The following is an 18,299-nucleotide window of genomic DNA, read 5'->3' as shown; positions in this document are numbered from 1 at the left end:
GGATTTCCTTTGCTGCCTGTTCCCTTTGACTGGATGGTACATCAGAAAGGCTTTTGGAATTTGGGGGAAGAAGACAAAAGGGAATATAACTTCTGGATATTATCCTTGTATGCCAAGACATAGATGGGCCCATCCCAAATGTTTCCAAGGGAACTGACTTCTCAGAGGAAGGAGGTTGGGCAGACCATCCACCTTTCTGCTTCAGGATCTCTAATATATCCCCAAAGGAGACATCTTCAGGTGGGGATCAGGGGGACCCTTCCCCCCATCAAAGTCAGTATCCTCGGTTAAAGACTCCAATGGGGAGTCCACATGCCTCCTTTTACACATCTTCCGAGGGACTTCCTCAGCTGGGTAACCTGGGGAAGTGTCAGAAGAAGGGTATCCTTCCTGAGCAGGGAATTCTTGGAAGGCACTTGGAATAGGAAGACTTGTGGCAGGGAAAGAGCGAGAGAGAGAGAGCAAGGCCTGGATCCAATGAGGGCAGAAGGATGGATTATGGAAAGTGCCAGCAGATCTCCAACTCAGGAGAAAACCCTCTCCACTATCTGAAAGGCCGAAGGACCAGGAAAAGCCCCATCTCCCCCAAAGCCGAAACTAGAGAGGAAAAAAATGGGCAGGACTCGCTCTGAATCCACAGCCTCTGGAAGGGATCGTATTCAAGCTATTGAGTACCAAGGTGCCTAAGGGAAGGGACGGCTCCGAGAAAGACGTTGCCAAGCCAAGTCCCCCAGACTCAGTACCGAAACAACTGCTCTAAGACTCACTCTGCTCTGAAAATGCCAGAACAAAGCTAGTCAAGGGCATCCACGGCATTGAGGAAGGGAGCTTCCTGTGCGCCAAAAGCCCAATGCCCAAGGTAGTCCCAAATCCTGAGATTCCAAAACAGTGTGTCAGACTGGAAAAGGAATGCTGATGGGATGGCCTGAATAGATCACAGATCTGACAGGGGTTGGAGCAGAGACTATCCCCATCTGAATCTGGGCCTTGAGAAATCTCTTAATCATTCTGTCCATATCCGCCACGGACCAGATCTAGAGGACCTGGATGAAGCTGATGAGGGGAGCCTGGAATGCTTGGACTTGAAGGAGCAGTGGACTTAGAGGAAGGAGCAGAAGACCTGGAAATCCTCAGATCCAGAGGTATGGAATCCAATGTAGGAGCCAATGCGGTCATAGGAGATATAGTAATAATATCCCCTAGATCCACAGAAGCTGTAGGATCTGACCAGGGGGTTATTTTTGCAGATTCGAAGAAGCTGGATCCGTAGATCTCTTGAGCTTCTTGGCTTCAACAGAGTCCCTTGGAGAAACTGGCAGGGACTCTTTAGGAGCAGCAGGACAGGAAGAGAAAGAAGCCACAGAAGGGGTCTGAGCCTCCAGAGCCGAGGAGGGAAGAAGGCCCCTAAGAATTAATTTATTTCTATGGTCTGGTAAAGCCCGTGGATTAAAGTGGCACAGATGTTGTACTCCGCTTTCAAACAGTCAGCACCCAGACAGTGCAGGCACTCCTTGTGGGCATCCTGGTTGGGGATTTTATGCTCACAAGAAGTGCAGCGTTTAAAACCAGCTAAGGGTTTGTCTGCCACGACCCAGAAAAACTACCAAAACCAACTGTCACCACAAAGAAGATAACGATCAGTTAAGTTTTAACTCTACACTTTTTTTAATCCAAAATTGTTTAACTCTAAATTTTAAACTTCACATTAACTATTAATTTTTAATATACTTCAAAATATAAGGTTAGATATAAAGCTAACCTAAACTACCTTTTTAACAGGAAAAGAAGAAAGCACGCACACACACTCAAAGAGAAAAATGGACGGAGAACTTACAAAATACACCTAAAGCTGAAAAACAGCAAAAGCTAAGATAACTCTCTAACCCAAGCTTCAGAGCATGAGATCGGCGTCCAGTTTGCTGAAGCGGCAAATGAGATCTGAGGTACTTGGGTGGATGAGGGGTATTATCGGTGGGAGGGAGGAGATTGAGAATCGGATCCAAGTCTGTAGAATATGGCCGAGCCAGATCAGAGGGTTGGATCAGAGACCCTATCATGAAGAGGGATAAAGAAGAAATCAGATCATTTTTTCAAAAATGAAAGTTTGTTTTTCCTCCAAAGGAAACATGTCTGGTCAGCAAAGACGATCTTCGATTCTCGAAAGCCTCAGTGGTGCATATTTTAATGCCAGGAAAGCTCTGAAGGGCTTGGCACCCTAACCTAACTTTTTAGTCAGCTCAGCTAGAGCTGACTAATGGTTTGGGCACATGGAAGTGCCCTTAAGCTTTGAAAGCTGGATGGCTTTTGTATCCTTGCAGGATATAACCATATAGCTTACGCAATTGCGGAAATGATTAATTTGAAGAACATCTCAGGGTACTTATTGCTTAAGTTAGAGGATACGGAGTTTAACAGTCTAGGTGAATGACAGACTGAAAACTGAGCAAAATGAGAATGCACAAGAATGTCAAAAATGTTAATAAAACAGAAATAAACATTGAATATAACTTAAATAATTTAACACACGGATATCAGATAATATAAACAGGTGTAATGACAGAGCTGCAGAAATTAGGAAGTTTAATTCCATAATGTACAGGAATTCCATTTAAATAAGTACCGTACATCTACCTAACTTTGTGCCATATAAGGATAAACTCCTGATTACAACCCAGGTGACCAAAAGTACAGTTTTGTACCTACCATAAATGTAGATGTTCGAAGATCCACATTGCTGCAGTCCTTACACTTGGGTAGTCCGCTGTCCTCGGTCGGCCCGAATATCAAAGTATAAGGCTGACGTCGGTCAAGGCGCATTTGACTGACATCAGGACGTCAGGGTACAAATGCGCATGACCGACGTCATATCCTCAGTCTTTTCTTGCCCCAGATGTCAGAAGACCCTAAACATAAAGGTCAAAACCAAAAGACAGCAAACAAACAACCAACCACCCCTGCACTAGTTATATGTACAATATATACAATATACACAATATTTACAACCCAACCCACACAACCACCTCTAACTACAGAGGGAAGGAGGGAGGTAAATTGGACTGCAGCAATGTGGATCTTGAACATCTACATTTATGGTAGGTACAAAACTGTACTATGTTCTTCATCTCACATTGCTGCAGTCCTTACACTTGGGTAGAATCCCAAAGCAGAGGTAAGGGAGGATGGCCAAACTACAAGGAAGCAGGAGCTGCCAAAATGCCCTGCAAAACAGCAGTGGCAAAACCAGCCCTGGATTTAGAGTAAAGTGGTAGGTGATAATGCCTAGAGAAAGTATGCACTGAACTCCAAGTAGCTGCCTCCAAAATATCCTTGGTTGCCACCCCCCTCAAAAAGGCTGTCGAAGTGGCAGTAGCCCTAGTGGAATGAGGCCTAATCCCAGCTGGAATCTCCTTGCCATGATGGTAATAACAGAAAGCAATGCAAAACCAATCCACTTAGAAATAGTTTGTTTTGACACAGGCTTGCCCTGAGAACCCAAAGCAAAAGAAACAAACAACTGCTGAGACTGCCTGAACCCTTTAGTTCTGTCCAAATAATATCGCAACTGCCTGTGTACATCTAAAGTGTGCAAAATCTTTTCCCCCTTATTTTGGGGATTTGCATAAAAAGTAGGCAAATGAATAGTTTGGTTTAAAGCCACACTAGAAACCACTTTAGGCATAAAGGAAGGATTAGTACGTAAAGATACCCTATCCTTATGGAAAATCAAGAAAGGCTCAACCGCCATAAGGGCCTGCAATTCAGAAACCCTTCTTGCAGAGGTAATGGCCAACAAAAAAGCAGTCTTCCAGGATAAATATTTCAACTCAGAAGTAGCTGCAGGCTCAAAAGGTTGTAGAGTGAGTTTCTCCAACACAAAATTGAGATCCCAAGCAGGAGCAGGAGCTTTTCGTGGGGGTCTTATATTCTTTGCCCTCTAAGAAATTGCTTGAACAAAGGATGAGAAAACAATGGTGGGTCACAATCATAGTGAGCCGAAATTGCTGCAGCATGAACCTTAATAGAAGAGAAAGACAAACCTTTGTCCAGTAACTCAGTAAGATATTGAAGAGCCACACTCAAATTAGGCCCAGAAACATCAAAATCTTTTGCTGCACTCCAAAATAAAAATCTCTTCCATTTATCTGCGTACACTTTCCTTGTACTAGGCCTTCTAGCTTCCAAAATAACATTCAAAACTTGCTGAGGAAGTGGAGGCCCACTGTGGTTCAAAACAGAATATGCCAGGCTGTTAGGTGCAGAGAGTGAAGCTTGACATTGAGCAAATGGCTGTCCTCCTGTGACAACAGGTGAGGAATCGAAGGCAAAGGCCATGGAGGCTTCCGTACTAGACTTCTCAGTAATGGGTACCAGTGCTGTCGAGGCCAATCTGGAGCTATTAAAATCATCCTTGGCTTGTCCTGTCTGACCTTTAGAAGTACCTTTGGGAGGAGAGGCAGAGGTGGAAAGGCATACACATGAAGATTGCTCCAATTGAAAGAAAGAGCATCCACTCTCCAAGCTGTGGGATGAAACCTTTTGTGCAAAACTTTGGCAGCTGATGGTTTAGTGGAGAAGCGAACAGATCTATGTCTGGAGTTCCCCATGACACTGTCAATTTCTGAAATACATGAGGATCCAATTTCCACTCGTGGGGATCCATAATTCTGCTCAACACATCTGCTAAGGAGTTCTGTGCTCCTGGCAGAAACCTTGCCTGAAGATTGAGCTGTAAACTGAGAGCAGTCTCCCACAAAATCATTGCTTGCCTGCATAGAGGATAAGAATGCGTTCCCCCTTGCTTGTTGATGTACCACATGACAGTTGTGTTGTTTGTTAGAATCAACACCTGCCCTGGAAGAAGTAACTCCTTGAAAGCTATTAATGCAAACTGGACTGCTAACATCTCCTTCAGGTTGATATGTAGATGTTGTAGTCTGGCAGGCCACTTGTCTTGTATCCACTTTCCATTTAGATGAGCTCCCCAAGCTTTGTCTGAGGCATCTGTCGTTAAAATCTGACTCGCCTCTGGCCGGGTCACAGAGAGTCCCTTGTTTAGGTGACATTCCTGAGCCCACCACAAAAATTCCTTTTGAATGCAAGGTATTATTTGAATGACAGTGTCCAGATCCTGGCAGTGCTGTTGTCCATACATTTTTGAGATACCATTGCAGCTTCCTCATATGCAGTTTGGCATTGGGAAGCACCAGAATACAAGATGCCATGAACGCTAAGGCTTGAAGGACTGTCCTTGCAGTCAGCCCGGACTGATGAGATAGTTGATGGAAGTAAAGGGATAGACTCTTTTGTTTGTCCGGGGTTAAAAAGGCCATCTGGGATGCTGTATTCAGTCTCACACCCAGAAAGCACATGTCCTGAGAGGGTACTAGACTGGACTTTATTTCGTTCACAGAATACCCCAGGCATCTTAGCACTGCTATCACATATTCCAAATGATGAAGAAGCTCTTCCCTTAGCCTGAAGAAAGCTATCACTGGAGCCAGAACTTTCGTGAACACTCTGGGTGCAGTAGATAAGCCAAAGGGCAATGCAGAGAACTGATAGTGAGAAGTCCCAGCTCGAAAATGCAGATACTTCCTGCAACTTAGTCTGATAGGAACATGAAGGTAAGCCTCCTTGAGATCCAAAGTTACCATCCAATGATCTTTGCCCAGCAGAGGTAAAAGCTGCTGTAACGTCAACATTTTGAACTTGGGAATGTCCAGATAAGTGTTGAGGGTAGATAAATCCAAAATTGGTCTCCACGTGTTCCCCTTCGTTGGTACTAGGAACAGGCGAGAATAAAATCCTAGGCCCACTTCTGGCATAGGGACCGGCTGTATGGCCCCTATTTGGAGTAACAGAGAAACTTGCTTGTGAGCCTCTATTCTTTGTTGAGGAGGAACGTCTGGCATGCCTTTGAAAGGAGGCAAGGTATGGAAATAAAACCTGTAACCGTGGTGTATGATATCCAATACCCATCTGTCTTGGGTAATTAAACTCCAATTTTCTTTGAAAAGTGCCAACCTTCCTCCCAAAGGTGCTGCCAGACGAGAAGGCTCTGGCAGCTGAAAAGGTAGGTCATTGGATCTGTTTACGAAAGGACTGACCCCTGCCCTCACCCGAAGACTGTGCAGGAGAACTCCCTGTTCTAGGCCTGAAAGAGCCCTGAGCTCTGCCCCTACCACGCCTAGATCTACCCCTAGACTGGGAATCAAAAGAAGGATACGCCCACCCCTTAGTAGGCCAATTTCTACTAAACTTTGGAGGCTGGACCTGCAAAAAATCTTTAACAGTCTGCATAGACTTAGCCTTGTCTTCCATTTTCTTTAAAACTGCCTCAACAGGAGGACCAAACAACACGTCAGATTGTAAAGGAGCATCTAAAATCCTTGTTTTAACATGTTCAGATAAATTTTGATCCCTCAGCCAGGCGTGCCTGCGAAGAACTGACCCAGTGGCAGCCACCCTAGACGAGGCCTGTACAGCATCAAAACCACATTGCAAAGAATGCTTACCCACCTGTTCAGAAACATGCACTAAATCTTGCAACTCTTTACAATCAATACCTTCTGCCAGAGCATCAACCTTAGACTTCAATTGTGAAAGGAGATAGTTTTGGTATTTCAACATGTGAAACTGGCAATTCAAAGCCCTCATAACAAGAGTGGAAGAAGTATAAACTTTCTTTCCCCATCTATCCAAGGCCCTGGCCTCTTTGTCTGCAGGAACCGGATTCTTAACAACAGAAGCCTTAACACATTTAGGCCCCTGGCTAACAGTTTCTGGGTCTGCCCTAGGACTCTTAAAAAGATACTTATGAGCTTCAGGCACCCTGTAATACCTATCCTGTTTAACAGGAGCAGGAGGCAAAGAATCAGGATTAAGAGAAGATTCTGTAAAAACATCTTCCACTACATCCAAAACAGGAGGTATAGCCAAAGGCCTATGCTGGGGTAAAAACAAAAATTCCCTAAGCCTTTTCCTGGAATCAGAGAAGTCCTGACCTTCCCACTTAAAATACTCCCTCATGGAATGAAGAGTTTCTGAAAAAGAAAAATCCTCAGGAGGAGAAGCAGAAGGAGTAGAATCATCCACATCAGAATCAGAATAAGGAGAGTACTCCTGCAAGTCTTCAGCCGAAGACTCTGAAACATCTGAAGCCTGCTCAAAACTCCCTAGCTCAGGCTCCACCCTAGGTCTCTTATCAGGAGGGGGCAAAGAACCCCTAATCAAAGTAATCAAATCTTCTGCCATTTTAAGCATATGCTTCTTGGGCACAGTTCCTGAAGAGCTAGGGGTAACACCAACTGAAGCTAAACCTGGCCTGACCCTGGGAGAAGCCTTGGAAACAGAAGGAGAGGGCCTAACCACCCTAGGCAGGGAGGGGAGTATAGTAACCTGAGAAGCCCCATCAGCCTGGCCTGCCTCCTGAGAGGCCACATCCTGCAATAACAAAGTCTCTCCCTGGGATCCCAAAGAAACCTCCGGTGGAACCACCGGCTCCACCGACACCTCTAAAGAACCGGCGTCCGGTACTGACGGTTCCTCTAGCCTAGGTTTAACTGCTTTGTCCTTGCGCTTCTTCGAAGAAGCGGGCCGGAGCATCCGACGGCATTTTATAATTGCACCGCTTCCAAGACTAACCTGGCACAATCTAATCTTCTCTTAATAGTGCGCTTATTGAATCTAGCACAAGAGCGACACCCAACAACGCCGTGCTCAGGCCCTAAACAAGGAATACACAAAGTATGGTAGTCTCTATGCGGTATCTGTTTCCCACAAGAAATACAATTATTCACTTTTTCTGACATCCGGTAAACCACTGAGGCAAGAAGAACTAAAATATTCCGCAACGGGTACTTAGCCAACTTTGACTCGGTCTGAAACTCCGAAATCGAACAATTTCAGAACGCCAACCGGCACTTGCAACGCTGCTTCTGCATCGGACCATGCGGCAAAAAAGACTGAGGATATGACGTCGGTCATGCGCATTTGCACCCTGACGTCCTGATGTCAGTCAAATGTGCCTTGACTGACGTCAGCCTTATACTTTGATATTCGGGCCGACCGAGGACAGCGGACTACCCAAGTGTAAGGACTGCAGCAATGTGAGATGAAGAACATATGCAAATGTCCATTTGGATGATGGAGAAACCAGGTTTGGGTGGGTGGGTTGGGAAGATTAGTGCCTACTCATCTATCCTAGAAGATGAAGCAGTGGTCTCACTGACAACTTCACCATATGCAAGTGAAGGCTTGCAGCCAACACTGCTGCAGCTGTTTACAGGGTACATTTACTTGGCTTACTATGCCAGCAATAACAACATGAGTGGCAGCACTTGGGTAAGAGGCCTTCACACCAGCCATCAGGGGCAGAATTAGGGCTAACTGGCAGCACCTTTACTGCTTGCAATGTCAGGTATCAGTAAAGGCACAAAATATCTTCATGGTTGGCTGGATGATGGCACCCTGTAGTCAAGCTTGGTAGGAGAAAGTACAGTTGTGTACATTTATCATAAATGTAGATGTTAGAGTGTATTCACTGTTGCAGTCATCACACTTGGGTTATCTGCCTGCAGGTAGCCCTTAGTTGGCCCGAACACCAAAGACTTAGTATTTCTGCATCGGTTGCTATCGCTCCAGGTCTGACGCCAGGTCGTCAGGGGTATAAAAACAGGCAGCTGATGCCATTACATCAGTTTTTCTTGCCCCAAATGTCAGAAGCCCCCCCCAAAAGGGAGCTAAGCTAAGGTGGAAAAATCACCACCAGTAAAAAGTAAATATTAATACCAATACCCCTGCAAGGGGTGAGTAATATACACATACAGAAGAGAGAAAGAGAAGGGGTCTGGAGGGAGGGAAATCAGGACTGCAACAGTGAATACACTCTAATACACTCTAACATCTACATTTACGGTAAGTGTACACAACTGTATTATGTTCTGTGTGTTTCACTGTTGCAGTCATCACACTTGGGTTGATTCCCAAAGCTGTAGAAAGGGTGGCGGCAGTCAAGAAGAGTTTGGGCTGGCTAGTATGCCCTGCAGGACTGCAGTTGCAAAACCCGCCTTGGATTTGGAAAAGATAGGCAGGTGGCAATGCTTGGTGAATGTGTGTACAGAACTCCAGGTAGCAGCCTCCAGAATGTCCCTGTTAGGGACTCCCCTGAGGAATGCTGTAGAGGTAGAAGTTGCCCTAGTGGAATGTGACCCCTGAGGGAGTGGTTTCCCATGCTGTTTGTGGCAGAACTGGATACAGTGTGCTATCCATTTGGAAATTGTCCGTTTTGAAATGGCCTTGCCCTCTGCCCCTGGTGCAAAACTGAGTAATAACTGGTCAGACTTCCTGAAGGGCTTAGTCCTATCCAGGTAGAATCTGAGCTGTCTGTGCATGTCCAAGGAGTGCAGGATCCTTTCCCCTTCATTTTGAGGATTAGGGAAGAAGGTTGGCAAATGGATAGATTGGTTGAGAGTCACACTGGACACAACTTTAGGTATAAAGGATGGATTAGTCCTGAGGGAGACCCTGTCAGCATGAAAAATAATGAAGGGTTCCTCGGCCATAAGTGCTTGTAGCTCAGACACTCTTCTCGCTGAAGTGATGGCCAGGAACAATGCTGTTTTCCAAGAGAGGAATTTTAACTCTGCTGACGATTCAGGCTCAAAAGGGAGTAGTGTGAGCTTTTCCAGTACAAAGTTAAGATCCCAAGCAGGGGTGGGTGCTCTTCTTGGTGGCCTTAAGTTGTTTGCTCCTCTCAGTAACTGTCTGATGAGAGGGTGAGGGAAGAGGGGTGGCTCAGAGTTAAATTGAGCTGAGATGGCAGAGGTATGGATCTTAATGGAGGAGAAGGATAGGCCTCTGTGGAGTAGATCTGCTAAGTAATCCAGGATTAGAGGTAGGGAGGGCAGAGTTGTGTCCTCTCCTTTAGATTGAATCCAAGACAAATACCTTTTCCACTTATCAGCATAGGCTTTCCTTGTACTGGGTCTTCCGGCTTCAAGAATGATGTCCAGCACCTGCCTGCTTAGGCTGGTCAATGGGGAAAAATTCAAGGAATAAGCCAGGCTGCAAGATTCAGGGTTTGCAGTTGCGGATGCAAGATCTGTCCCCCCTGCTGAGTGAGCAGGGTCGGGCTCTGGGGTAGGTGCCAGGGTGGCAATGGTGACAGGCTGTGCAGGAGTGGGTACCAGTGCTGGTGTGGCCAGTCCAGAGCAATCAGAATTGTCCTTGGTCTGTCCTGTCTTATCTTGAGGAATATTCTTGAGAGAAAGGGCAGAGGGGGAAATGCATAGATTGAGAGGTTTACCCACTGGAAGTATAGGGCATCCACTTTCCAGGCCCTGCTGTGAGGTGTCCTGGTGCAGAATTTGCTGAGCTGGTGATGGCAGGGGGAGGCAAAGAGGTCCACCTCTGAGGTCCCCCATTTCTGAATCAGAAGGCTGAAGGTGCTGGGCTCTAATTGCCACTCGTGTGGGTCTAGGAGATTTCTGCTTAAGTCATCTGCCAGTGAGTTTTGTTTGCCTGGCAGGAATTGAGCTTGCAGATGGACCTGCATGTCCAAAGCCGTGTGCCACAGGGCCATAGCTAGCCTGCAGAGTGGGTAAGAGTGGGTTCCCCCCTGCTTGTTGATGCACCACATAACTGTGGTGTTGTCTGTTTTTATTAGCAGGGGTCCTGGTGAGAGTAGGGATCTGAAAGCTGTCAGGGCATTCTGCACAGCTAGCATCTCTTTTTGGTTGATGTGCAGATGAATTTGACTTGAGCTCCATTGGCCCTGAATGCATTTACCATCCATGTGTGCTCCCCAGGCATAGTCTGATGTATCTATGGTTAGGGTGTGGGTGGCGTGGGTTGAGAAAAGGGCAGTCCCTTGTTGTGGTAGCATGCTTCTGCCCATCAAAGGGCCTCTGTCCTTAGGGTATGATAGGAATGACTGTTTCCAAGTCCTGAGAATGTTGGCAATAAAGACTTTTTAAGTACCATTGAAGTTTCCTCATATGCAGTCTTGCATATGGAATTAGCAGTATACATGAGGCCATGAACCCTAGGGCCTGCAGTATTTTTCTTGTGGATAGCTGGGTTCTGGTGGCCATTTGTTTGAAGTAGACTGTCAGATAGACTTGTTTTCTGAGGTGAGGAATGCCATCTGGGATGTTGCGTTCAAGCTTGTTCTCAGGAATACAATCTTTTGACTGGGTACCAGTTTTGATTTCTTTTCATTGATGATGTACACCAAGGAAGTGAGAAGGTGTTTCACAAATGTCAGGTACTGCAACAGCAATTCCTGACTGTCCACCTGAATCAGGCAGTTGTCCAAGTATGGGAAAATCTGGATATTTCTCTGCCTGCAGTATGCAACGGCTGGAGCCAGGCATTTTGTGAAAACTCTGGGCGCAGTAGATAAGCCAAAGGGAAGTGCAGAGAACTGATAATGCATAGATCCTGCCCTGAAATGTATACACTTCCTGCATGACTCCTTTATGGGGATGTGCAGATAGGCTTCTTTTAAGTCTATGGTGACTAACCAGGGATCCTTGACTAGCACAGGAAGATGCTGTTGCAGGGTAAGCATTTTGAATTTTGGTACCACCAGGAAGGTGTTGAGAACTGAAAGATCCAGGGTTGGGCGCCAAGAGCCCTCTTTCCTGGGTACCAGGAAGAGTCTGGAGTAGAATCCTTGATCCTTCTGTTCTATTGGAACAGGCTGAATAATTCTGATACTGAGCAGGGAAGGTACTTGGCTTTGAGCCTCTGTCCACTGGTTTGGAGGAAGGTCTGGAAACCCGGTTGGGGTTGGCAGTGAATGGAAATAACATTTGTACCCTTGGGATACAATGTTGAGGACCCATCAGTCTTGTGTGATGGAGAACCAATTTTTTGCATGAAGGGCAAGTTTTCCTCCTAGGAGTACAAGCAATTGGGCAGGGCTGGGGAGTGGAGTAAAGAAGTCATTGTGATTTTTTCCATAAGGAAGTGGCTTACCACTCCCTGCTTTAGGGGTGGGAGCACTCCATTGCTTAGATCTCTGCATACCCTGAGACTGTAGTCTGAGTGTTCTGTTTCCCCTGGGTCTGGTTTGAGAAGGCCTGGAGGGGGCTGGAAAGGACCAGTGTTTGGAAGGACAATGTCTTTATTTTTTTTGAATAATCACCCCTGCCAAGTCTCTAACCCAGGCCCCTGTGAACTACAGCATACTGCATTAGCCCATTAGGCCATTCAGCTCTTTTGAGTCGAACATCAGTTGAGCGAAGAACTGCCTCAGAAGCCGAGGTAGAGACATCCGCAGGGTCCATAGTCGAAGAGTCTTGTGAAATACCAGACTCCGAATGGGTCTAAGTAGAGGCCTGCGAATCCACTGAAGCAGGCATCAGGGGCTGTGAAAGCACCTGTGTACAGGCAGACTGGCGATTAGCTTAACAGAAGCATTGTCGACAGCTTTGGACGTATGCGGTCTGTCTCTGTCTTTATCCTTACATGTTTTCAGAATATCGGTAGTTGGAAGGCTTACCAAAACCATTGCAGAATACGGAGATCAAGAGCGAAAGAATTTAGCGACAGAGAGAGCCTGACGATGAATGGTCCGGGCGTTAAACAAGGCACAAAACCAATAGTGAGGTACGTCGTGGTCTGGACCTAAACAGGTGATGCAGTAAGAATGAAAATCTCTGTGTGGTATTTGTTTTCCACAGGCAAGACAATTGTTAACTTTTTCTAACATCGGTTAGAGCAAGAAAAAAGGATCCCCAATGGTGTACATAGCTTTAGAAGCCTTCAGGATTATTCAACTCGTACACAAAAATTCAGGTAGCAGACGACCGGCACTTGCGAACTGCTTCTGTTTCGGGCTCCTCCGCAAGAAAGACTGACGTAATGGCGTCTGCTGCCTGTTTTTATACCCCTGATGACAGTCCTGGAGCGACAACATCCGATGCAGAAATACTAAGTCTCTGGTATTCGGGCTGACTGAGGGCTACCTGCCGGCAGATAACCCAAGTGTGATGACTGCAACAGTGAAACACGAAGAACATCTGTACACAGCTCAAAGGCTGTAAGCAGATTTCCTAAGCAGATTTATTTACCAAGTAAAAACAGAATTTTAGTATGTTTTTTTCAAGGAAAGTTATAAATGCAAGACAACACAATAACTACACTTTTCTTGAAGCACTGTATGTTTGAGAATAAATAAAAGCCCATTTACTGCTTTTTAAATACTAAAATGCTTACCTGGATAGGATGACTAAAATTATACGAATTAAATCTCTTTCAGTATTTGTCCATGTTTTACTTAGTATTATAAACCACAACTCACCCAAAAAAACTACCAAATGACAACAAAAAGGTTTACAATGGATTGATTATAAGAAAGCCTTACTTGTGACCCAGCTATAGTCTAGTTTTGATTTGTTGTCTTCCTCCTCTGAACCCAGTGCCTGCACTGCCAACTGCAGCTTCTTTCGATGAAGGGGGTGCTTCATTCCAAGTTCCTAAAAATACACACATTTCAGAAAAGCAGTTATATGTGAAAGATCACCTATCCAGAAACAAATATGAACATCAAACAGGGAAGACAGACAAGTGTTTCATTTCATCTGAGTCCCTCTACCTCAAAACTGGAAAAGTGTGTATAAATTAGGATTCTGCATACATTTCAGCCACCAGGTGGACTCTAGCCACTTGGCCACACCGTTTCAATAGTGTCCTTAGGGAGGTAGCTTTGAGCAGTGGTCATTAGTGTGACCCCAAGCCACAAGAGCCTAAAAACAACAGCTCTGTACCATCAAATCTTCTAAATTAAGGGAACAAGTGAACCAACTATATACTACTTACCTTATGAGTCTCCTGGTCTTTGCATCAAGTTAATCTTTTATTAGTGTGTATAATCATATGCTTTGAACAGACTGATGCTTTGGACTATGAAGGATTTACCCATCTGATTCAGGACAACATCAGAGGGGCAATTCTAGACATTGCACCAACAAGCACAGAGGGTGTCACAGCCATCTAGGTTAAATCATGCCATTGTATGGTTAATATGGAGAGAAAGGTAAAAAATAAGCAGATTACAAAGATATTGAATTTTAAAAGACAGGACTATGGCTCAGATAAATGAACAATCCTGTCTTGGGTTGTGATTTGACTGTGGAGTTGCTTGGTAAGAGATGTGAATATATATTTTATTTCTTACCATTGTTTTTCACTGTTTGCAGGAAGGAAGGGAATTGGCTTGTAGACAAGAAGATTTACTTTGATTAATATTTTGTTCTTTTAACTTTAATTTTCACTGTTTGTTGCTAGAACGGTATAGGTTTTAGACAGGCAAACTCTAGCCATCCTAAGAGACCTAAGACAGCTATTAAGTCACACAGACTGCAGACAGGATAATTCAGAACTTATCTAAACAATCCTGCCTTGATTTGTGATTTACTGAGCCTTACTATTAAAAAGAGGTGCGACTGTGAGCTCATTTGCATGTGATGTAAAGGAATTTCAGCTTTTGTCCGACTTTCAGAAAGTACAATTGTGTTCACTTAACATAAATGTAGATGCACGAGTGTATTCACTGTTGCAGTCATCACATTTGGGTTATCCCTGCCACAGTAGCCCTCAGCTGGCCCAAATACCAGAGGCTTAGTATTTCTGCGTTAGTTGCTGTCGTTTCAGGACTGACGTCAGGTCGTCAGTAGTATAATGTAAAGCAGCCAATGACATTACACAAGTTTTTCTTGCCCTAACCTGTCTGGAGCTTCCAGGTGGAAGCCAAGTTCTGGTGGATGAACCCCATCAGTAGAAAGTAAATACTAATATGTCCCTTGTAAGGAAAGAGAAGAAAGAAGAGGGGGATGGAGGGAGGGAAACCAGGACTGCAACAGTGAATACACTTGAACATCTACATGCATGGTAAGTGTACACAACTGTACTATGTTCTTCATGTTTCACTGTTGCAGTCATCACATTTGGGTTGATTCCCAAAGCTGAGGAAATGGGTGGAGGCAGTCAAGGAAACTAAGGGCTGGTTAGGATGTCCTGCAAGATTGCAGAGGCAAACCCTGCCCTGGATTTGGAGAAGATAGGCAGGTGGTAATGTTTGGTAAAGGTGTGAACAGATGTCCAGGTGGCAGCCTCCAGGATGTTCCTGGTGGGGACTCCTCTGAGGAAAGCTGGAGAGGTGGAGGCTGCTTTGGTGGAGTGAGTCCTGACCCCCTTGGGGGGAGGCTTTCCAATGTTGTTTGAAGCAGAAATGGATGCAGTGTGCTATCCACTTGGAAATGGTTTGTTTGGAGATGGCTTTGCCCTCTGCCCCTGCAGCAAAACTAACCAGCAATTGATCAGACTTTCTGAAGAGGGAGGCAGGGTGAGTTTTTCCAACACAAAGTTAAGGTCACAAGCTGGGGTTGGTGCTCTTCTGGGTGGCCTCAAGTTGCTAGCCCCTCTTAGGAACTGTTTGATCAAAGGGTGTCAGAAAAAGGGGCTGCTCAGTGGGAAAATGAGCAGAGATAGCACAGGCATGAATTTTAATAGAGGAAAAAGACAGGCCACTGTGTAGCAGGTCAGCTAAGTAATCCAGGATGAGAGGGAGGGAGGGCTGTGCCGTATTGGCTCCCATAGCCTGAATCAAGGTGCAGAACCTTCTCCATTTGTCAGCATAAGAGTTTCTAGTGCTAGGGTATCTGGCCTCACATATAACATCTAAAACCGGTTTACTGAAGTTGGCAGATTGACTGGGTGTTAGGGAATAAGCCAAGCTGACAAACAGTGCCTGCAATTGGGGATGCATTAATGCCCCTTCCCTCTGGGTCAGGAGATCTGGAATCTGAGGAAGATGCCATGGTGGCAGTGGGGACAGGCTGCGCAGCAAGGGGTACCATTGCTGTTGAGGTCAGTCTGGAGCTGTAAGAATTGTCCTTGGTTTTTCCTCCTTTATTTTGAGCAGTACCATGGGGATGAGGGATAGTGGAGGAAAGGCGTAGACTGACAGAGTGACCCAAGGGAAGGACAGGGCACCCACTTTCCAAGCCATGCAGTGGATGCTCCCTGGTGCAGAACTTGCTGAGCTGATGGTTGTTGTGGGAGGCAAAGAGTTTGACCTTCTGGGTGCCCTACTTCTGAGTTATTAGGGTGAAGGTTCTTCTGTTGAGTTGCCACTAGTGTGGGTCCAGAAGTTTTCTGCTTAAGTGGTCTGCCAGAGAGTTGAGAGGACTTGCAACACAACAAGTCCAACAGCAAAAACAAAGAAAATACAACTGGCTGGTGAACCCCAAAGCAATTTATTAAAACACTTTGTACTATGACGTCTCGGCTAAAAAGCCTTCAAGGAGTAAAAAAAACTCCTTGAGACTAGAGGACTTGGTAGGAATTGTGCTAACAGGTGGAGTTGCATGGCAGAGGCTGTATGCCAAAGGGTCATGGCCAGCCTGCATAGAGGACAGGAGTAAGTTCCTCCCTGCTTGTTGACGTACCACATCACAGTGGTGTTGTCTGTTTTGATCAGGAGAGCCCCTGGGGAGAGAAGGGGTTTGAAAGCTATCAAGGCGTGCTGGACAGCTATCATCTCTTTTTGGTTGATGTGCAGATAGATTTGCTGTGGGATCCATTGGCCCTGTATGCACTTGCCGTCCAGGTGTGCACCCCAGGCGTAGTCTGATGCATCTGTGGTGAGGGTATGGGCGGCGGGGAGTGGTGAGAAAGGTAGTCAATTGTTGTGTGAACATCCTGTTGCCCACCAAAGAAAATCTTTTCTGAGGCAAAGTATTATAGGTATAAGAGTCTCCAGGTCTTGACAGTGTTGACACCAAAGGCTTTTTAGGTACCACTGAAGCATCCTCATATGCAGTCTGGCATATGGAAGGAGTAGAATGCAAGATGCCATGAACCCCAGAGCCTGCAGGACCTTTCCTTGCAGATAGCTGGGGTCTGGTGGCTAGTTGAGAGAAGTAGGCTGTCAGGAAAGTTTGCTTATCTGGTGTAAGGAATGCCATCTGGGAAGCTATGTCCAGGCTTGCTCCCAGGAATGTAATCCTTTGGGTGGGTATCTGTCTGGATTTCTTTTCGCTGATTGTGTACCCTAGGGAGATTAGTAGGGACTTTACAAAGGCCAAGTGCTTGAGCAGCTTTTCCTGGCTGTCTGCCTGAATTAAGCAGTCATCTAAGTATAGGTAAATCTAGATATTCCTTTGTCTGCAAAAGGCAATGGCTGGAGCTAGACATTTTGTGAAAACTCTGGGAGCAGTAGATAAGCCAAAGGTAAGCACAGAGAGAACTGAGATCCTGCCCTGAAACGGAGATATTTCCTGAATGATCCCCTGACAGGAATGTGGAGGTAGGCCTCTTTTAGATCTAGGGTGGCTAGCCAAGCGTCCTTGGAAAGCATGGGTAGCAGCTGCTGGAGGGTGAGCATTATAAATTTTGGGATCACCAGGAAGGTGTTTAGAATGGATAGATCGAGAATGGGGCACCAGGTGCCCTCTTTTCTGGGTACCAGAAATAGTCTGGAGTAGAAACCTTGGCTTATCTGTTCTGCAGGAATGTGCTCTACTGCCCTCAGAGAGAGCAGGGAAAGGATTTGCTTTTGAGTCTCTGCCCACAGATTTGGTGGTAGATCTGGAACCCTTTTGGGGTTGGAAGGGTGTGGAAGGAAAATTTGCATCCCTGAGACAATGTTGGGAACCCAGTGGTCCTTGGTGATGGTGGCCCAGGTGCTTGAGTGAAAGGAGAGTTTTTCTCCTAGGGGTAAGTGAAGGTGGGCAGAGGGAGGGGGTGGAGGAGGTGAGTCATTGTGAGTTCTTACCATAAGGGAGTGGCTAAGAACTCCCTGGTTTTGAAGTGGAGGTAGTCCACTGCTTAGATCTCTGCACTCCCTGTGGCTGCTGTCTGGGGGGGGGGTCTGTTTCCACTGGGCCAGTTTACTGGGAGCATGAAAAGACCAGTGTTTGGAGGGACAATGCCTGCTGAACCTAGGGGGCTGGACCTGCAAGAAATGCTTAACTGTTTGCATAGATTTTGCTTTTTATTCCATCTTTTTTAAGACCTCTTCTGCCTTAGCGCCAAATAAGTTATCTTTGCAAGGGGGCATCCAACAATTTAGATTTGACATGATCTGGCAGGGGCTGTTCCTGAAGCCATGCATGCCTTCTAATGACATATCCAGTGACTGCTGCCCTGCAAGAAGCTTCTACGGTATCAAAACCACTGTGCAAGGTGTGTTTAGTTACTTGACTTGCAGAATGCATTAACTCTTGTAAATCTTTAGATTCTGCCCAAGCAGGAAAGGAAGACATTTTTTTTATTTAAGGAGTTTCAGG

The 18,299-nt window shown here is 45.7% G+C and overlaps 1 protein-coding gene across 1 annotated transcript in view; it reads right to left on the bottom strand.

The window, feature by feature from the left end:
* The window catches only part of PPFIBP1 (PPFIA binding protein 1), a 2,404,664-nt gene that overhangs the window by 785,415 nt on the left and 1,600,950 nt on the right, over positions 1–18,299 (bottom strand). The window contains exon 20 of the mRNA XM_044082713.1: positions 13,373–13,484. Coding sequence (XP_043938648.1) covers positions 13,373–13,484 — 112 coding nt within the window. The remainder of the gene's footprint in view (positions 1–13,372; positions 13,485–18,299) is intronic.

The sequence above is a fragment of the Protopterus annectens genome, chromosome 9.part0, assembly GCF_019279795.1.
Source record: "Protopterus annectens isolate FY-2018-M chromosome 9.part0, PAN1.0, whole genome shotgun sequence".
NCBI classification, from domain to species: domain Eukaryota; kingdom Metazoa; phylum Chordata; order Ceratodontiformes; family Protopteridae; genus Protopterus; species Protopterus annectens.
Note: the sequence above shows the minus strand (reverse complement) of the source record. Positions and strands in the feature narration are given on the sequence as shown.